Below are 20,658 nucleotides of genomic sequence, written 5' to 3' on the forward strand. Positions count from 1 at the left end.
TTGATATTTTTTACCCGACCAGATCATGACACACGTGATTACCGCGCTTTCCCCTTTTGTGCTCGGAACGGAACAACAGCGCATCAGTTGTTTGATCTGATGAGCTCGGCACTTTTTCCAGATGTCTAGGATGCTGTGAGGATGGCGTTGATGCTAATTCTCTTTGGAGGTCTACTGAGGTCCTCTCACGATGAACTCCCAGGGCTTCTCTTTTCCCCCTCCGCCCCCTCCTCCTCCCACTCAGCAGTCGCAGTATAACCAAAACCAACCTGCGACTTTCCCCTCACAGTACGGTCCAGGCCATCATGGCCAGCGAGGTGGACGTGGTGGCCATCATAGAGGCCGGGGTAGGGGATATGGAAATCGAGGAGGTCGGGGAGGGTCATACATGCCCCATGCGGCGAATTCTTCAAATATGGGCTACGCTCCGATGAATCATCCTGGCTATGCAGGTCAGCCCATGGCCAACCCTCAACGAAGTATTTCGACACCGCAATTCCCACCTTCGCAGACCGCCAATTACCAAGTTCCCCAAAGTACGACTTCCTTCCCTTCTTCACGACCATTTCCACAGTCTACACCAACACATGGACCTCCATACCAGCATCAACCTGGCTACTCAGCTTACGGTCCATCTACCGCTCAGCAGGCTCCGACGTATCACTCCGTTACTCCAAGCCACCAGAATGCCCCCCCATCTGTGCAACCGTCAATGATGGGCCTGCCCATGCATTGGGGATACAATAATGCCGGATCTGGAGGAGGGTATACTGGCACTCCACACGGGAATCAGCGAGGCCCCCGCCCGTACAATGCTTACGGCAACCAGGCCTCCAGAGGGGGTGGTACCATGCCACATATGAAGCGCGATCATGCTTCAGCATTTGGAAAGCCACCCAGCATTACCCCTCGAGTTCCTGCACCTCCTCCAGTTCCTAGCTTCGGCAATCCTTTACCGTCCAAGCCACCTCCGCCGGCTGACGCTACGAGAAAACCGAAGAAGAAGAAACGAAAGCACAATCAACTTGGTTTGACACCGAAGACGGAGGAACACGAGTCTAGCGAAGAAGAAGATGATGTAGACGAAGAATCGAGGCTAGCACAGGGTGGTGCTGGTGCAGCAGCAGCCGTGCAGTTTACATTCAAAGGACGCACAACCACGTTGCAATCCCCCGCTGAAATTGCAGCATGGATCGAGGAGCGTAAGAAACGGTTCCCAACTAAGGAGAAAATCGAGGAGAAAAAGAAGGCGATGGAGGAAGCGAAGAAAGCTAAGGAAGAAGCTCAGCGACAAAAAGAATCGCGAAAGCAAGAGACGAAGAAATCGCAGAAAGACCATCAGCAAGCTCCTGCAGATCCAATAGACGCAGCTGAGAAAGCGAAGCGGAAGGCCGATAAGCTACGACGGAAGCTCATGAAAGAGCAGAAAAAGGTCGAAAAGGCGGAAGCAGATGCCGAGCGGGCTCGGATGAGAGTCGAGGAACTGCAACGAGGATCGACGGATGTTAACAAAGACATTACTTCTGCATCCACACAAGACGCTCAAGCCCAGCCAGGCCCTGAAGATAAATCGGATACTGCTCCTGATCAGGAGACGGGAGCTTCAGAGACTCAAGGTGAGCTACTCGCTTCAGGGCATACTCCGGGCCAGGTTGCCGAACCCAACAATGATGTTGGGCCAGCATCCGCTATTGAAGCCAAACCGAACGGGGAGGATGGCATGGAAGATGTCAAGGCAAATGCTGCTGTGTCTTCGGATATTTCCGACAGCAGCGACTGGACGTCATCTAGTGGATCGGACCTCTCCTCTTCAGACTCGGAGGACAGCGACAGTGATTCCGCCCCTGAGGAGACAACCTCTCGCCGTGAGGGCCCTGAACGGGTGGCTCCGCCTCCACGCGAAGCGAAGAAGAAGCTATGCCGACACTTTGCCCGAACTGGTCGTTGTCAGCGTGGAGATAAGTGCAAGTTCCTGCACGAGACGCCGGATCGTGGGGCTAAGGCGAAGTCTGTAGAGAAGAAGGGGCGCAAAGGCCTTTTACAAGCAGTAAGTTAGGCGTCTTTCTTTCGTTTTTTCTTCCAAAATTCTATCAAGAACTGGACTAACATAAAAAATCAGCTTCTCGACCGTCAAAAAGGCGAAGATGATCGAAAAGTTATGGAAGCTATTGTATGGCTCGGTGAAAACGGCTTTCTTGACGAAACCAAGTCCCACGTAGAGGCCCTGGAAGGTGCGAATGAGAACTCTGCAATGGATGAGGTAAAATCATCCCAAGGGCTCCCTGGAGACCCACCATTATCATCAGAAGACATTGTGTCGGTGCAGACAAGCGATAGCGCCCCAGCCACTGCTTAGCACACGCTTGTTCATATTAGTATGTATATATACTTAACAGCAATCAATATTAATCAAACCTTGACTGCCTAGTCTCGAGGACAAGATAAATTGATCAATCAGTCTGTTTCCAGGTTGATGCACCCTTGTACAATAGGTGTTATTCCCGTCTCTCATATTAATCATGCGCATATCCACGGGGGTACCCCGTCATACATTTAAGCAATCTATAATTGAGTTATGATCGACTTTGGCTATACTACTCAAATGAGCCAGAACAAGACCTAGTTGTCCAACCCGAATCTCAGACGTAATATGTTCAGTTCTAGAGCTTCAATTAATGGCTGCATCTCGAGCCGTAGGATAATCCGATCTAGGTGGCATCATTCCTCCTCATTTCTGAATGCATATCCAAAACACGCCTAGACATTTAAGTGGGACTGACATTGGATTAATCTAATGGCCCATGCGCCCCAGCACTCAAAATAAGCTTACACAGGATCTACATGACCATCCTCATTGATCGATAAGGCTGAGACAGATCACGCAACTGCAGATCGGACTGGAATGGAATCGGTAATATACAATACAGCTAACATACCTATGTATCTATATCCCCTGCATATCTATTCTAACTAATCAAACATCCATCACCGAATCTAACAAGCATATACAGTACAGACATGGTTCACATAACCTAGACGCCAACCCAACCAGCCAATGTATCCACCCAGAACACCCCCAAAAAACGGAGCATGGTTTCTATGATAGTAGTACAAAAGTGGATATACCTAGATATGAGATCGGGAATGTCGCGTACTAACTGATGATGTCTTTGAGTCGTTGACAGGGGTCAATTCTACGTCGGTGACTATGAACTTTTTCGAGTTCGGGTTGATGTTCAGGTCACTTGTGGAGGGGAGGTGAATGAAAAGACGATCTTCGTCGTCGGGATTGTCTTCTTCGTTGATTGTTTTGACTCGGATGATTTTGTAAGGGGATGGGAATCGGATGGCGGAGTAGGAGTCCGTGCCGACTGTTTTGGTTATGAGCATATCGTAAAAGAAAGGTATGGGAGTAGAGAGAAAAGAGAGATACGCACACAAAAGCCAGTAGAGATATTTGCTGATGATGGGAGACCAGATAGTCACGGCGATGATTTGACCGAAACTCCACGAGTCAAGTGAGATCGTCGGAAGGCTTCGTGCTATAACCATGAAAGAATAGAAGAAGTTGGCGAGTAGGAGAAGGGTTTCAATGATTACATCCAAGGTCCTGGAAAGGATCCTGACTCCTCTGGATTTTAGCCACGGGTGGACACGGTGGTAGGTTGCCTGAAACCAGGGCATCTGGCCGAGCCATCGCTTGGGATAAGGGGCGAGGCGTTTCAAAAGGAGGAGTCCGTAGATCGCAATGCAGACGAAGTTCGCGGAATTATCGGACAGTCCGAAGGTCAAATTGTTGACAATGCTGTAGTTTGACCCCATCTCAGAATCCGAGCCGCAGTATATGAGAGGAGGTGGGGAAAAGCCACATTTGTCGAGACGATCTGCTGTCGCGATCTCCTGTAGATTGTCCGCTCGAGGCACTACCTTGCACAGATGCAGCGTGACGCTAGACGTTACAATTGTGATAGCGGACCACACGGAGATATACCATGAATGCAAGCCAATCCTATGGAGTATCCACAAGCCGTACGTAATAGGAAGGATACCCATGAATGCAACAGCTTTGGCCATGGAAATGTTCGACTGTAGCTGCAACAAGCTGGTTGCCTCGAAAACCTGCGGGCCCGCCGCGAGAGCAATCAGAGCAGCGCATTGGAAGGAAAGCATGAAGAAGCATTGTGCCTCTTGAAATTCCACCAGCATGGACTTGACGACCGAGAAATGGTGCTGGCCAAACTGGATCTTGGCCCTGGATCGTGCCCCCTTCGTACACCGACGGATACATCGTGTGAATGCGGGGATGAGTCTCAGTATGAGAACAGCGAAATGGACGTATAGCAGGATGGCGGACTGCATCGCGAATGAGAGCAAGACCTGTGATTTACGCGGGACAATAGCTGTTAGCAAGTCTTGTGGAAAGTCATTAGACAGTATGCTCCAGGTAGATGTACCCCCACACCACCGATATCTTGATTCACATCATTATCGACACTCCTACAGGTTGTGGTCTCAAATTCCTGTCTGGGGAGAGTGAATATGCGATAATAATCGCTTGGAGTGTAACCCTCTAAATCACATCCTTCCAGTTCTGGATCTGGCACTTCGCAGTACTGCCTGAGACAATCTCCGACGAGAGTTCCAAAAGTGCTATTCACGTTCAGACGGTGGCCTTCTTTCGCTATCAAAGTAGGCCCCGTGCTGTCCGTGTGTTCGGGGACACCAAAGATACTAAAGCACGTGGCCAGGTTGTTGAAGGATTGGAAGACCACGAATGGGTCCATGCAGGACGCACCCGTTAGATCGGATGGGATCCATTCCATGACCGGGAACAAATGAGACCAATATTAAGGTAGATTAAAGTACGTCTGACATTCTGGAAAGGGAGAAACCGTTGGCTGTCAAGTGAAGCTTAAGTTTTCTTTTTCATTTCCGTTTTCCAGGACCCCTGAAACTAAGTTGAAAACTTGAGAATATATTAATAGTCGATCTTCATGGGGAAGATGCACAGCCATTGCCGTTTCGTGTTCAAAAGAAAAAAAAAATTATTCTATTGGACAAATCCGAGGGAAAGGATGAGAGTGAGACATCCGTCTGGGAACTATGACCCAATTGAGTGATAGCTGTGGAAGATCACTAACTGATCGGTATGCCGAGTGGGTGTGAAAAAAGATCTTTGAAGCCGGTAGAACCGTTGAAGACCCGGATATATGGAGTATGAGGTCATCATCCATAGACTGACAAGTTCATCTGTGGCAAAGATGAGGTTTCCAAGGGTCCTATGTATGTATACAAACTACGATCTAGATATCACCATACTTGTCGGTCGGATATCAACCGAGTCCATACCAGATGCAGCCTACCAAGGTTTGAGCCCTAGTCCAAAAATTGGTCAGGAGTAACTTTTGGTTTCCAAGGAGAATTATTAATTCCGACGTTCGCCAAGTTCGCCTTTCTCGGCTTAGTGGCAGTCAATCCATACCACACTTTGACTAAGCGGGAACCAATCAAATGCCGATAAGATAATAGGTAGCTCTCTCCAGATCGACTGATTAACCGTGAAAAAAGAACCTTAGTTATTAGTACGTGACATATAACATTCCTGTACGGTACGTATTCAATTGGTACATCGTTAACGAGTACGGAGTACGGAGTAGAACAGGTCACTTGTCACTCGGCTCAACTGCTGGATTGCCTACTCGGGACTAGTCAGGTACATCTCCATATATTTCTCGTACAAGGGAAAATTACCATGCAGAGCGAACGCTAGGGACCGACGGAATCGGAGGTATCCGCAGAACAACTCTGCTCGGTGGAGCGTTGGTTGAAATTGGATGATACAATTTAAATTTCAAAACTCGAGAAAAATTCTGGAAACTGTTTCCCTGATCAAGCGATAGAACACGGATTCTTTTTTTGCCATGATTATTATTAGAACACCACACAACAACTTCTGTCCAACCCTTTTCCTGGACCCTAGGACCCTAGGTATTGTTAATAGCCAACAGTACTAACTTATTTCTTACGAAGGTCCGATGGCAGGTGATCCCTCGACCAATTTTGTATTATTCCCAATGTTCCCCCCCAATGGGAATGAAGAGTCCTTCTCCAAGCCATTGCTAGTTCAGGGCTAATGAAGTTAAGAGAAGGGGATCCGGACCGGCCTTTTATCGGCTTAGCCTCTCAATTGGGGGTGACACTGAATTAGTGCCGGTCTTAGCGCTTGGTTTAATTTGCCCCTTCCATGAGGTATTATTATGATTATTATTATGACCTGCACTGGGCTCCAGACCTCGTGGTTTCCTGTCGTCGACCCCAAGATGCTACTAGTTTACTAGTACATAAGGTAGTCACGCCGTCTTGCAGTCCCTTCTTTTCCCTCTTCTCTTTCCCTTTTTTTCTTTCGAATCGGACAGCCTTCATTCCTTCCTTTTCTGGGTACCCTTGTTCCTGCGTATATATCTACGCATCGTCCTTCTTTTTTACTATCCTACTGAGTTCACTCCTTTAACCATCAAACTTACGTCGAAGGCTTTCCCGTCTCGCTGTATCTCACTTGTATTGCATATCATACCAGCATCGACCTTACCTCGATATCTTCAACTACCTTTTTGGGATTATCAAATCGCCTTATAACAATTTCATCAAAATGCGTTCCGTCGTCTACTTGACTCTCAGCGCCCTGGCATCCCTCGCTGCGGCTGCTACTGGTGCCAACCCGTTCAACATCCCCTCCGAGGGTTACTCGTTCGAGACTGGTGAGCCGACTACACTCACCTGGGAGCCTACCACCAGCGGCACCGTCACCCTGAAGCTTCAGTGGGGTGCTGTGATGACTACAAACTCGGGTACTACCATTGCCCGTGAGTCCCCCTTAATTTCCCATGAGTAGTAGTGATGTTCCATGCGCATGTATGCTGACGGTGTCTTCAGAAAACATTGCCAACTCGGGCAGCTTCACATGGACGCCTCCTGCCAATCTCGCCGCTAAGCCTGATTACACCATTGAGATCTTCAGCGACGATGACACCAGCGAGGTCAACTATCTGCCACGGTTCACTGTGGCCGGTGCTACTGCCGCCGCGTCTACCACTGCGTCTTCTACCACTACCGCTGAGACTACCTCTGCCACCGAGTCTTCCGCGACTGAGACCACCACCAACACCAAGTCCGCCACCGAGACTCATACCACCTTGACTAAGGCGACTGCCAGCACTGCCTCCAATACTTCGGCTACTGCCACTGGCACCAGCACCGAGTCCACTAGTGCCTCCGCTAGCACCACTGGCACCTCGACCGGCTCCTCTACCGGCTCTGCCTCGACCTCCACCGAGGCTTCCAGCACCACCTCCGCCAGTGCATCGACCTCGACCACCAGCGTCCCCAATGTCAATGGTGGTATGGTTAACCGCGTCTCTGGCGGCATGCTGGCGATCGTCCTGGGTGCCATTGCCGTCCTGTGAGCTTCCTCCGGACTCCAGTCGGCGACCTGACCATACTTTATTAATCAGATAGTTCTTAAACTACTCTTCTATCGTTTTTCTTCGGTTTTCCTTTCCCTCTTATATTTCTCTTTTTTTTTTTTTTTTCGTTAACTGAGCGGACGTGTTTTATACCCTTGGGTATTGAAGTTGTTTGTCTCGGACGTGAGTATAGTCACGCTTCTTATCTCTTCTTTGCCCGGGCAATGTTTTGGCCTGAATATTGTTATTACGTCGTGATTACCCGGATGGATTGAGCCCCCGGGGCCTTGTATGGTATGTACTAGTATGTAGATATGTGTATCCTGTAATGAATGACCAGTCCAACATGCGAGCAATCGCATCAAGTTTTCCTTTCATGGATATCATCCGATTTGTTTTGATTTGCGTACCTAGTGCATCATGGCTCAACTTAGGAGATAGGTCAGAACCAAATTTCGGTGATAACCACGGAGCAATTATTGGGGGAGAGTTCCATAAAATTGGGCCTTGGACTAGTACCGACTTTTGGGCCAGGCACCAAGTCAACAGTGGGTCCCATCGGTAGGTTGACAATCCAACTACTTGATAGCAGTAGTGGACCGTTGAAAAGGAACCCAACGGGTCCACCCGCCTTACACCAATGAGATATCCTGTCCCGGGAAATTAACCCTGACGCAACACCACAGGATTCTGTCGAGAAAACACACCTGACACCGTGTTACTAAATCCCCCTTATCGAAAAGAAAATAAAATACGCTACAGCCCCGTAGGTATACCTATCCGACGTCTTGTTTTTTTAATGTTTTGTCTCAAGAGGCACGAGAGTGTCAGACAATCCACGTAGGAACCCTGAGACATGGCCGCGACAAACTTGAAGTGCAGTTTCAACCTCCGGCATCGGGAAAGCAAGGGGATCACGATCGTCCGTCCTGATTGTGATAGATTATCACTCGTCATGCAGATTGGCTGATAAGAACCGATACCAAGACGGAGCGGAGCCTGGTTATTATTACGATAAACTGTCAATTAGAGGGGGATCAGCACATTTTTACCGGTTGGCTTTAAGGCTGTTTTTCGAAGTTACCGACTACGGAGGACTCCGCTCCCAAGTAGCATCGACGGCATACGAACAGGTCTCGTCTCCTGAACAGGTACGGAGTAAGAGTAGACCGACACTTGCCGACTTGCCTTTTATGGGTTGTCGTCTATCTCGTTTGTCTTGATATCGCGGGGGCGAAACCTTCGAGAGTGATTGGTGGATTAGTGGAATTACAGTATAATTACAGAGGATGGTAGTTTTATCGCAAGAAACCATCAGCACTTGGTCGTCTGGTTTACTTGATTCATGAGTCGTGAACACTTTGGGAATACTTGATTGATCACGGATTATACAGCGTACTGTGCTCACTGTAGTGACATTTTTGACATATGCATGTATTCCGTATGTAGTAAGTCAGTCTCAGTGTTTATCCGGTGGCTTCCGCCATCCATACAGCCATACAGCCATACATCCATACATACAGGTACATACTGTCGTACTACTAGTACATGTATATAGCTATTCCTGCTGTGGAAGTGGCCAAGGATTCATGACATTTTACTGAAAGAAGAAAGCGAGAGTTACAAACTGAATGCAACCCTGTCAAAATAAACTAGCATAAACAATGACAGGATTCATCTCAGCTCCAATCCTTTATTGACCAGGATGTAATGAATTCGATATCCATTCAAATTAACCATTCACCCTATCATCGACCCGGATTAAAACGTTGATCTAACCAATTAATTAACCATAGGCAACAAGCTTCCCTGCCTATCTCAAACGATTTTCATCGTTAAATTAGTATTGATGAAGTATTGAAAAATAAAAATAAAATAAAATCAAAGATAAATATAACCCCCCCCCCCCTCAGTGGCCACTTCAAAGAAAAATACTAAATGCAACCAGAACGAACGTGAAAAAGTGAGAGTGGAGGCGAACAAGCTTTGGTTTGGGATGGACCATGAATATAGTTCAATAGTGTCTTGTTAGATTACTACTTTCACACTAGGCTTGGAGACCCGTGGTTGGCTTAGAAGGGCATTTGTCGGATGAAATTTTATGACCGAGTTTCTTGTCTGGCCCTTGGCGGGGATGTTTCTCCGGAACCGAGGTCTGGTTTTCTCTCGTTGGTCCCTAGGTACTATTTTTGTTTTTGAGGCTGAATGTGGAAGATGGTTTTATTTTATTTTATTTCTTATTCTTCGCTCGTTATTTTTTTATTTCTTTTCTTTTCTTTCTTTTTTTTTATTTATTTATTTTTTTTTTTTTAGCGCTGGTAAACTAGTAAGAGACATGGTTAAGGGGGGGAAAGAAAAAGGAAAATGTGATTTGACATAACATGCATGTGGTTTGTCGACAGGATGGAACGGGGATTGATTTCTAGTGGTATTATTGGCTGGGTTAGTGAGGGCTCGTTATAGTAAATAACAAGTCTGCTTTGGAGTACTAGGTAACAACAGCTGTACGGTAGGTACCCTAATTGAGGCGGCCACTTGAAGGCTAGCATGATCAGACGATTTTGGTTATATTTGACACTTCACCTCTGTATTGGAACTGGACGCATAACAGACACTGCGGCCAGGAATTGTGAAGGGCACGAATGATATCCATTCAGATTCACCTAGTAGCCTAGCGATTTATTGATCCTGTTAATAAGCCCCTTCCCGTCCGCAATATTCTTAAGATTGCGAGCTAAAACCTTGAGGACTCGCTCATTGTAGTGAGTCGAGTTTCCTCCAACATGGGGTGTAATAACGACATTCCTCGCCTTCCACAGTGGATGTCCCGCAGGCAATGGTTCAGGATCCGTGACATCAACCGCAGCTCCTCTGATTGTCCCGTTATTCAAAGCAACGACGAGATCATCGGTATTTACGATTGGACCCCGTCCAACGTTGCTGACGAAGGCGTTGCGCTTCCCGAGAGCTTGGAACTGTTCGCGAGCGATCATGCCCCGGGTTAGCGAGGTAAGGGGTAGAGTAATAACCAGTAGATCAAGACCGGCAAGGAACTCATTTAGCTGATCGCAGCCATGGTACCATCGGGATGGAATGTCGCCGTTGGGATCACCCAATCCCGCCTCAACGTACGAGTAATCACGCTTAGACTCTAGAGTTGGTCGTTCGTGTAGCGTAAAAGCATGAACGTCCATTCCAAGCGCATTCGCTAAGCGTGCGCACTGACGCCCAGTGCACCCGTATCCAAGAACGCCCCTAGACACGATAAGAGAACCGTATCTTTCATTCGCATTGATGGGTGGTATACACACATTCGTAAACCGACAGCATCCTCCGTGTCTTCGTCTGACTCAGGTAGAGCCCATGTTTCGCGCTTTTGGTTGTCCCAGTGCTCGAACACTAGTAATCCTCAGAGATTAGTTCGCACCGAATACAGAGGAATCCACGAAGCGATTACAATGATGTTGGAAACCGAGGAAAGTAGCAATGACCCATTCGGCGATTTGTGGACTGCATGTAGTCAGCTTGCGAGCGGGAAAGAAGCCAAACATCCACCTACGGGTGTACACCGTTCGCCGTACAGAATGATACATCGCTGTCTTTGAAGAGGGTTGTGTCTGCGATGTGGTTGCAACCGGCGGTGTGAAGTTGTACGTATCGCAGATTAGGGACTTGTTCTTTTGTTGGGACATAGTTCCACGTGAGAAGAATTGTGATCGAGTTCCAGGTCTCCTGCGATATATCTGGGGGCATCTCGGTGTCCTGCATGTCCCTTTTATAGGTGATTACCCGGATGCCGGGACTGATTGTTGGTAGACTCTCGAGGAATGATACAGGGAGATCCCATGGTGCTATGCTTAGCAGTACTTCCGGATTTTGGACCGAGTTCTGCATCATTTTGACTTGTTGTCTTTGCGGGAGTATCTGTTGAGTAGGGCGAGCGGCGAACTGATGTCGGGGCGAGGAGAATCGTAGGGTCGATGATACAATAGGGTGTGCGGGGATGCGGCGTTAAAAGCCCTATTAGAAACCATGTCTATAGCAAGAAGAAATGGATCGGGGATTAGGGCAATCGTTTGTTTTAAATATGGTGAATCTGACTGGAGCTCGCTGTTATTAGTCCAATTATGTACGTCTACCAGTGGCTCTCTCTATAAAGTTGAATGAGAACATTTAAAAGATTGCCATTTTCTTTGTGGGTATCGAGCTGATATAGAATTATTATGGTTATAATAAGATACGGGACGTGATGCCCAAACAAACTGCGATCGGGCGTGAGTGGATGGTTTCAAAGCATGATCTTTCTCATAGGGTTATTCGTTTAGATATACTTACCGGTAGCCCTGATCTTCGGATTGAATCCTGGGGAGTGTCACTTGATATGCGGGGTGAAGATCTAACCAGAATAGGCAAGTTAAATGAGAGCACATCTGCCCAACTAAGCCCGAAATGGTAGATTCGCCACCAACCCGCGTGGACGTTGGATCAAAGTCGCCGTCTCTTTACGACCAACAACCGCGCCAGATGCAGAGGGAAATCAATAACTATCAAATCTAGATAAAAGAATGACATTATCTAGCAACAGGGACATCTTACAGGCAAGTTCCCTCCCATTTGAGGACCCTCATGAACGTGCAAACCTTTGGTCAAGTGCGAGTTATCTAACGAATGAACCAGACTTGGACTTGAGTAATCAATCACGAATATCGGGAGTTACCCCGCCATTCTCGATAAGGCCGCCCTGCTTCGCTTGCTGCATTTTAGACCTACTAGTAGCTTTTACCTGCCTATCTAACCTGGCTTATTGTCAATGATGCTTTGATTTAATGTTCTTATTGCTCAATCAAAACGTTCAGACCCAACTGTCAATATGCCCCGTCAAAAACGTCGGTACGTTCCGAAGGTAAAAGGTGCGCATAGATGGAATCAGACGTGCCAATTATATCGTGGGTTCTCTGACCGGATATGTGTGCAGGTTGCTATGAATGCTCCCAGCGCCGAATCCATTGTGACCGCGTACAGCCATGCTGTGGGAAATGTGCGTCCAGAGGCATACCATGCAGTGGGCTTGGGGTCCGCTACCGGTTCCGCGACGGGGGAAACCAAGGTAAGATAACCTGGCAAGAGGAAAATTCACCTCAGGGTGGGTATGTTTTTCCTTAATGATGGTTTCGCCGAAGGTGAGCATACTAACTGGGCTTGCAGCAAATGGCCGGGTGATCTCCCGCAGCATGAACGCTCACCGTCTTTTGTTCGTGGAGGCTCTTCCGAGGAGCAATTCGACTGGACTATCAATGTCACAAATGACCCCGCAGAACCCAATGCACTAGCGGGGCTGGGCCCTGATTCACCAAAATCATCTGCTGGTAGCCCTGAAGCAATGACCACCCTCCCTCTAAGCGTCGATCTAGTGGACCCAAGCAATGAATTTCTGTTGACTTACTGTAAGCCTCATCGACAGACCCGATTGAAGTTTATATAGGATAATAACCCTTCAAGTCTCCCACAATATTGCACCTCAAATGGTGGTTATGGATGACAAGTACAATGGATGGCGGTACTTGATTCTGCCCTTTGCGTTCTCCGACAAAATGGTTATGGATGCGGTGTTGGCTGTATCAGCCTTCCATCTCTCTCACAAGACCGGAGGGACACTCCCTGTCAGACCGGATAAGCTCTATGCAAAGGCAATCTTAGGCCTACAAAATAGAAGCTCTTTGGATGAGTACGACATGCTCACGAGGCAGTCTATATTCGTTGCAATCATTACACTGCTGGTAGGGGTCATGGTCAACGGATCTTCCGATTTCCCTATCCTGTTTCACATGTTGCAATCTGCTCTCGATGCGGTCGGGGGAGAGGGCGGGCTTGGGAACGGTGACATGGCCAATTTTCTGCTGCGGCAAATACGCAAGTGAGTATCCAAAGCCTCCAGGGGTTGCTGAGTACCATCATTAATCCTGCCAGGTTTCGTGTCTATGCTGCACCACTGCTGAGTGAGGAGGCTGGTGTACGTAGCATTGTTGCCCATGCCCAAGAGAGCTTTGACTGCCTGCACTACAACGGCAACCTCCACCCCGACCATGCACTCACCTTTTATCTGAATGCACATCTTCGACAGCAAGCATATGACATATATCTAGAGCGCGCACTAATAGGGCCTCACGGCACATTAGACCCTGACAAGATAGAGCGATTCAAGGAAACACTAGGGTTGTTCCCGGAGGGATCATTAGGAGAACATTCCCTTGTGTGGCCCACGTTCATTGCTGCATCAGAGAGCTTGAAGGATGAGCATCGGCTATATTTCAAGCAGTTCTTGGAAAAGCAATTTCACCGTAATGGGTTCCTTAATCTGCAGCAAGCTCTCAAGCTTCTTGAAAAGATATGGACGCGAGGCAGTTATACAAATTGGCCCACACTTCTCCCAGAACCACGAGTGTTTATTATGTAGCAATTCTATTATAGACAAAAGCAGCATTGTACGATCAAGGCCCTCTGCGAATGGATTTCCGGATTATAAATTATACATACAAGACCACCAATGCGATGTTCCAGTTAACTGACAACAAAACAAGAGCGTGTTTACAGTCGTAACTGAGATCTGAGCTAGAGACTATCCATAACAAACCGCCACCTGTGTATACATCTCTTACACGCCTTCTTCACCTCTGCAACCATCAAGCCGTCAAGCAAACTGCAATTGATTCCGTGTCCCAAGCAAAGAACGCTCCATTGGAGTCGTTTTCAACTTTAACCAGGGCCGTGCCTCAGGTTGCGAGAGAAAACACTGGGTTAGATATTCTTCACACAACTACCCAAACAGATCCTGCTTCTGATCATCGCATATACTCTGAAGCCTCTCTGGCACTACCTTCGCCGCCCTAAGTACAAGACAAAAAAATAAAATGGTATGAGTGGGAACCCTGGAACATCCTTACCTGGTACTGTGCGGTGCCACACGGCTATTGACTATTGACACAGTGAGTGGGGATACATGGGACAGTTTCAGAACCGGGACCTAGTGTATGTATCATTTTCTTGAATGGAACAATTCAAAGGTACGCCCGCTTCCTAGCACTCATCCTTTAAAAAATCGAGGGATTATGATGCTAGAGACTGGGAAGATAAGTGTCGTAAGCTCACGTGTCGCTGAGATCCGGTCCACCGAACGAACAAAAATCTCCGCTGCGTCTCTACATGAGTTGATGGAACATACGCTCAAAGAATTCATACGCAAAGAGGCAAGCCGAAAGAGATCTTTATTAGGTGCTGATGAATGCCTTGGGCTTTCTACATCACCTATCCATACATCTCGCCCGTTCCCCAAATGGATTGGCTCTCTGCGCGGGAAAGCATTGGTTCTGAGCAGGACACAATTATATTGTGGTTTGGGGAGACACGAGTGGGTTTATGTTCAGGTGAAAACTTCGGAAACGGATTTGAAGCTGTGCTTTAGCGTATGTGCTACTATGTGGGGTTGAGCGCCCCGAGAAAGATAAGAAGCCATGATGCCACCGCGAGAAGACCAGCAAATTTATTGATCTGATCTACATTGCTTGTTCTACCTACCCTGTTTCATCACTTCCCAAATCCAAGCACGGTCCGGCATGACGGATGTTGCAATTGCGCCAGCTGTGGCTCCAAGCCCTCAACAGGACAAGTTCATGAGCCCCCGGAAACCTCTCCCACAGTCTCTCATTGAAGGTGCTCAGATACCAGACCGGACACCATTTTATGCAGAAAAGCATGTCAATTTTAAGTTTCCCAAAAGGATAATCACGATGAAGGAAATCGGACTGGAAGGCGCGGGCATCACGTCCACGGCCATCTCGGAGCCATTCACACTTTTCACCGAAGAGGCAATTAAGCAGATGAGAGCCGAGATATTCAGCCGGCAAGTGCTGGAGAAGTATCAAGTTGGTTCGGACCTGGCAGCCAATATGATTCGAGGTTACTGCCCAGAGTGCGTTGTTACCTTCGTTCTCTCTTCACAAGATATACTTATGCACATATAGGAAGTCCTCATTTATCTACGACGCGTGGAACAGCCCTGCAGTTTTGGGAGCACTCTCGCAAATAGCTGGAATCGAGCTGGTTCCTGCTATGGATGTAGATATTGGACATGTCAATATCTCAGTTCGTGATGACGCTGCAACCGCCAGTGTACCCGGCAGGGATGCAGATGATAAGCCTGCTTTTGAGTGGCATTCTGACAGCTACGCATTCGTCTGCGTCACCATGCTATCAGATTGTGCCGGAATGATCGGTGGCGAGACGGCTATTCGGACAGGCACCGGCGAAGTTTTAAAATTCCGTGGACCTGCCATGGTAAGGAATTCTATTTTGATATGGAAGGCCCCATAGCTAATGGTGTAATCTAGGGCACGGCTGTCATTATGCAAGGTCGTTATATTGAGCATCAAGCTCTCAAGGCCTTTGGCGGTCGGGAACGTATCAGCATGGTCACATCGTTAAGGCCTAAATCGCCCTTTGTTCGCGATGAGACCATCATCAGACCTCTGTTGCCAATAACTCCCAAGAGGACTCTTTACTATCAGTATGTGGAGTATCGGCTAGAGAACTTGGAGGAGCGGGTGCGTCATCAGTTGAAGGTAATGCGGCAGCATAAGAAGGCAGGTCGTGACTTTGACGTTGCCTCGGCACGCGAGTTTCTGTTAGAAGAGAGAGAGTTCATTGATGCTATGTTAGAAGAACTGGGGGATTCATAAACTGTCAAACAGTCAAAATGATCAGTTCACGCTTGTTACGATATAATTTACTGGGCACTCATCGAAATGCTATTTTCGTCTTCAGTGCAGAACTCAGTCCAACAGAGTATATAGTCATCAAAGGCTACATTAAATCTTTTCATGTCCTTTCAAGTGCCTCACAGCCTCAGACTAGTAAATATCTTACATATAATGCCTCTATTCTGGACATGCAAACACATTCATATTGGTGCTCTCATAAACATCGCTTTTATCAAAAGTACTAAAGTTCCCAATACATCCGCAACTTAATCATCTTAACATTGGCCTCACGAGGCGACTTAGCAACATAAGAATTATACACGTCCATCGAAAGCCTGCATAGCTATGTTGACAACATAAGGCCTTTCGACAACCTAAGGCCGACGATATCCGATCCCAGGCATCCATCCCAGAACGCGTCGAATCACTGGGGCGAGCCATCGCGATCAGCCTCCTATTGGCCTACGTATGAGAAGTGGATTTTCGCGATGCGTGCAAGTCTAAGCCATACTCGGCTTTTCATTGGTTCCACTTGCAATGTCATGGCCAGAAACGTGGCTCAGAGGGTAACCAACAACATGGGAAAGTATATAGACGATGATAAAGTTATTCTAGAGTCTAGACCCTGTACCAACCACCTACAGCGTAGACAATGCATCCAGCACCGACTTCTTCCATCCACAATCAACACCAGACCCGGAACAGGAAGAAGGAGAATACGACGACGACGACGACGAAGGCGCAAGACGACCCCCCAAACCTCTCCGCCAGTTAGCACCGTAACCACCGACGCCTGATATCAAAACACACGTACACGTGAACCCAGATAGCAACCTGCCAACGCCAGATCTATGCCTTCGGCAATCTCAATCCCCCATTTTGGGCTTCCTGCCCCTCATATTGCACTGCATGAATCTCGTACACCGCGCCATCATGATGATTTCGCTATTGTAGTAGACTAGAAATGCGTTTTTCACTCTTCCAGAACTCCTGATTCCAGACGTCGAGGACGGTCTCTCTTCGCCGCAGCCAACGGCATTCGTGAAATACATCTCTAATTTGTCGTTCCTGGTGCTCCATTGAGGCGCGAATGTAACGATGGGATTAGAGCTACCACTACTACTGGGTAACTGGACGAACGAGGCCGCACCGCTTCCGTTTACGGTGCATCTGGAAGAGGGAGAGGCCAGTTGCATCGCCGAAGTCGCGGCGTTGGGGCCATGATAGGTAGTGACCGTGGACGGAGAAGAGTTTCTTCGGGTGGGGTTTGTGGCGGTTGCTGTCCGATGCGCAGGTTGAGATTGTAAAGTCGGTTCGGGATAGGCTGTAGGTATGTTGTCTGACGTGGAAGGCTGTAGGGGCCTCGAGACGATGTGATCTGAGCGGATGGCGATGAACCCGGTTGTTTGAGGATGTTTTAAATATTTGGATGTGTTACGGAGGGAAATTGAGAAGTATAGACATTGAGATTTCAGGTGGTGGGCTGGGTCTTTAATATTATTGTAACTATGCCTGTGGCCCCGTGGATGAGGAGTAAGTCTGATATACACTGCCTTCCTTCGTTGGACTGTCTTTGAATGGCTTGTTTTGCGAAACTTGTGTAGCCAGAGCTTCTCATAGATACATTTCATCTTGACTGCTGGTTTGATCATGGAGCTTGGAGAAGTTCACGAATAGCCACAAGTTGCTTTCCCAGGGCTGTCCGTGGTAGAAGAGCAGCAGAGAGACTACAGGGAAGTGGGTAACTAAAGTAAATTTATTGATCTCCACGTCGGGCGACGCCCTGATTTGTCTCCCAGGGATATCTGTGACGTATGTGTAATGAACTATGCCTTCGTGAGAGGTAGGACGGTGCGGTTGCTAGAGAATTTGATATAGTCCCTTGGAAATGTTGTTGCCAGGACGGTGTAGTAGGTGATTATACTGAAAGCTCGATGCGGATGGGTTTGGGTTGAGGTGTTAATGGGTAAAATTAGGAGGACGAAGTTATAAGACGCCGTAGCTTAGACGGATCATGTCAGTTACAACGTAGAAGTGTCCAGTATAAAAACACCTTGCATATTAGAATGGAAATTCTATTCACAACTGATGACGCTAATAATACCAAGAAATCAAGACAAAGTAAAGGGGAATCATTAGGTAAAGAAAACCACCATCATGCTGCCCACTGGGGACTGACTCTCTTGATAAATTTCATAAACTTCCAGAACCCAACAGCATGTTCGACATTGCCGTAGGGATCGACCACTCGTTCCGGGAATGCAATTCCTGCTCCATGCAAACCCGGGATGACACGGCCAGTCGTATCATGGAAGCCACCGGACGCCGAGTCAAATTCAGGGTCGAGGAGATGACCATTCACTGACAACTCAGGAAGGGGATCCCGAGTAAATCCTACAGCTTGCACCAGGTGGGTGCACGATGGCAGATGCCGCTCATATTGCGTGGCTTCCTGGCCGCCTCCGCAGTCCACCTTGGTGATGAACAGGCCGGCTTCGGACTGAGGGAGCTTGTCCTCCTCCAGCTGTTGCCGCGCAAAGTCAGCGGCAGAACCCTTCAAACCGGTGTTGTCCCGCAGAATCCAGCCATCCATGTACTCGGCATACCTCAGTGGATGCCGAGTGAACCACTTAATGCGGAGCTGGGGGTGGGTACTGCGGGCCAGATCTACCAGGTTGAGGAGTGCCAGAATGGCACTATGGGAAGCTCCGACAACCCCCACAGTCTGGGACTCACTGCGGGGAAGATACGAGACGAGGTCACTAGGTTTGAGCACTACATCTAGATCCAACCTCTCGATGTGCTGTCCACACACAGGAATCGGCACCTCTGTCGGCGATGATCCCGTACACAAGATGAGTCTAGGGGTAATGACCTCAACTTCGTCGAGGTGGTCCGCGCGTTGGATCCGAACAGTCCAAGACGACGTCTAAGAGCGACAAGGACAACGATTAGCTACACAGGGCACGAGATCTCCTGGGACGGCCATCTATATAGGACTTTATACTGACATTCTCTACCAGGTTGGCAGCCGTGACATACCCCCGACACGCATAAACCTGGTCCATCTTGGTGATGCCATCTGTCAAGGCACGGACCATATCTGCCGCATGATGCAGGTGACAGGTCTTCTCCTGATCGAGTTTGGCCATCGTTGAGAATGGACTAGGGATACGGGTGCCTAAGATTACGGAGCGGAAAGGCTGGACTGCTGTGGCATACGCTTGGAACAGAGCGACTTTGGTGTTGCTGAATCGGCACCGAGACAAGTCAGTCGAGCGCTCCTCATCCGACGCCTTCGATGAAGTCAGGCTGCCAGACAGAAACACTCACCTAGGCACTTCACGGTACTTGCGATTCACCCGACCAGCCTGGAAGGATGGATCAATCCAGGCGATCTTCCCTCCTAGTTGTTTCTCCAACAGATTCCCCATAACGGCAAGACCGGCGGGGCCGGCTCCCACGACGACCGCGGCACATCTCTGTGAATTCATTTCCGAGGCCGTATAGGTGGTGTGATTTGAGTTTTTAAGGATACCAGGAACGAAACAGAGCGTTTTGTGGCATAGAAATAGTGCACGGCTTGCGATGGCAGAATCCAGAGAAAGATGGGTGGGAGAACGCTGGGAGAGAAGGCCGAAATTTATGGGGAGAATGCCCAGGGGTGGAATGTATGGAAACACCGGTGTAATTCTCGGCAAAACAAGCTAGGGAGCGTCGTCATTGTGCCTTGGTCTAGACGAGAGGGGAAGGCACATGGAGAAAACGACCAAGCGGATGGGACAGAGCGAATGACAGCAGCCAGAACTAGTCATTCGTAACTGGCACTTTGGGGATCGTTTTGTGCGGAAATGCGGCTTCAAGGCCGAAAGGAAGGCGCTCTCGGGCGAGATGTACAACTCCTCATCCTCAGTTGACGCAGTCCCCGTATCAGGCGGTGATACCCTCGTAGCCCGTCGTCTGGTAGTCGCCGATTGCCCTCCCTCAAATAAGCCAATTGTTGCGCGACCTGACGCATCCGCCCCACTCGCAGGCAAATCCTTGAGCGCTTTCCGTCGGAGGTCACATGCTGGTCGTGTTCGTGTCTTGGCTGGTGAAGAGGCAAAGACGAAGAAAGAGTCAAGGGGTGAAGGTCGAAAGAAGAGATCAAAATCTCAGTTCCATAGACCGAGTGACTGTCAAGTTGTCTCTTCGATCGCGAAAAACAGAGGATCCTTTTCAGGCGTCTGGTGATGGAGGAAGCGAGGACCTTATATTCAGATGAGTTAGTTGTGGATCGTCGCAGTCTTGGCGCAATTGCGTGATTTCTCAAAGGAATGAGGTTATTGCTGGCGGCCTGATTCGAAAGGCTGTCACCCTATTCCTGAATTGGGGGGTCTTGTCCTATGATCAAGTAACTCAAGTATGTTTCATTTATTCATCCATACATACATTCCTCATCG

At 48.3% G+C, this 20,658-nt stretch overlaps 8 protein-coding genes across 8 annotated transcripts; 5 read left to right on the forward strand and 3 right to left on the reverse strand.

Annotated features, from left to right (window-relative positions):
• Positions 1–415: 415 nt before the first annotated feature.
• BDV27DRAFT_142356 (CCCH zinc finger protein) lies at positions 416–2,356 on the forward strand (the record flags this gene model as incomplete). The annotated part of the gene is made up of 2 exons (XM_032069944.1): positions 416–2,047; positions 2,120–2,356. The coding sequence occupies 2 exons, from the start codon at positions 416–418 to the stop codon at positions 2,354–2,356; spliced, it is 1,869 nt and encodes a 622-aa protein (XP_031931048.1).
• A 560-nt stretch (positions 2,357–2,916) lies between these two features.
• Positions 2,917–4,922, reverse strand: BDV27DRAFT_57641 (uncharacterized protein). The gene is made up of 3 exons (XM_032076984.1): positions 4,455–4,922; positions 3,438–4,377; positions 2,917–3,371 (listed from the first exon to the last, which is right to left on the reverse strand). Exons 1-3 carry the CDS (start codon positions 4,821–4,823, stop codon positions 3,127–3,129), a joined length of 1,554 nt encoding a protein of 517 aa, XP_031931049.1. The 5' UTR covers positions 4,824–4,922; the 3' UTR covers positions 2,917–3,126.
• A 1,614-nt stretch (positions 4,923–6,536) lies between these two features.
• On the forward strand, positions 6,537–7,527 carry BDV27DRAFT_57646 (GPI anchored serine-threonine rich family protein). The gene is made up of 2 exons (XM_032076985.1): positions 6,537–6,863; positions 6,934–7,527. The coding sequence occupies exons 1-2, from the start codon at positions 6,650–6,652 to the stop codon at positions 7,461–7,463; spliced, it is 744 nt and encodes a 247-aa protein (XP_031931050.1). The 5' UTR covers positions 6,537–6,649; the 3' UTR covers positions 7,464–7,527.
• A 2,599-nt stretch (positions 7,528–10,126) lies between these two features.
• BDV27DRAFT_154450 (D-isomer specific 2-hydroxyacid dehydrogenase family protein) lies at positions 10,127–11,360 on the reverse strand (the record flags this gene model as incomplete). The annotated part of the gene is made up of 4 exons (XM_032071968.1): positions 10,127–10,718; positions 10,775–10,862; positions 10,921–10,973; positions 11,023–11,360. 4 exons carry the CDS (start codon positions 11,358–11,360, stop codon positions 10,127–10,129), a joined length of 1,071 nt encoding a protein of 356 aa, XP_031931051.1.
• A 1,130-nt stretch (positions 11,361–12,490) lies between these two features.
• Positions 12,491–14,532, forward strand: BDV27DRAFT_57682 (uncharacterized protein). The gene is made up of 5 exons (XM_032076987.1): positions 12,491–12,606; positions 12,669–12,907; positions 12,963–13,377; positions 13,431–14,374; positions 14,448–14,532. Exons 2-4 carry the CDS (start codon positions 12,844–12,846, stop codon positions 13,915–13,917), a joined length of 966 nt encoding a protein of 321 aa, XP_031931052.1. The 5' UTR covers positions 12,491–12,606; positions 12,669–12,843; the 3' UTR covers positions 13,918–14,374; positions 14,448–14,532.
• On the forward strand, positions 14,419–14,989 carry BDV27DRAFT_57699 (uncharacterized protein). Its single transcript, XM_032076988.1, has one exon. The coding sequence runs from the start codon at positions 14,492–14,494 to the stop codon at positions 14,945–14,947; it is 456 nt and encodes a 151-aa protein (XP_031931053.1). The 5' UTR covers positions 14,419–14,491; the 3' UTR covers positions 14,948–14,989.
• BDV27DRAFT_57668 (uncharacterized protein) lies at positions 14,533–16,416 on the forward strand. Its single transcript, XM_032076986.1, has 3 exons — positions 14,533–15,429; positions 15,482–15,794; positions 15,848–16,416. The coding sequence occupies exons 1-3, from the start codon at positions 15,074–15,076 to the stop codon at positions 16,193–16,195; spliced, it is 1,017 nt and encodes a 338-aa protein (XP_031931054.1). The 5' UTR covers positions 14,533–15,073; the 3' UTR covers positions 16,196–16,416.
• Positions 16,417–18,253: 1,837 nt separating this feature from the next.
• BDV27DRAFT_123043 (uncharacterized protein) lies at positions 18,254–20,456 on the reverse strand. Its single transcript, XM_032065776.1, has 3 exons — positions 19,550–20,456; positions 19,228–19,465; positions 18,254–19,145 (listed from the first exon to the last, which is right to left on the reverse strand). Exons 1-3 carry the CDS (start codon positions 19,708–19,710, stop codon positions 18,372–18,374), a joined length of 1,173 nt encoding a protein of 390 aa, XP_031931055.1. The 5' UTR covers positions 19,711–20,456; the 3' UTR covers positions 18,254–18,371.
• Positions 20,457–20,658: the final 202 nt, after the last annotated feature.

This window comes from Aspergillus caelatus (genome assembly GCF_009193585.1).
Source record: "Aspergillus caelatus strain CBS 763.97 unplaced genomic scaffold BDV27scaffold_28, whole genome shotgun sequence".
Taxonomy (NCBI): domain Eukaryota; kingdom Fungi; phylum Ascomycota; class Eurotiomycetes; order Eurotiales; family Aspergillaceae; genus Aspergillus; species Aspergillus caelatus.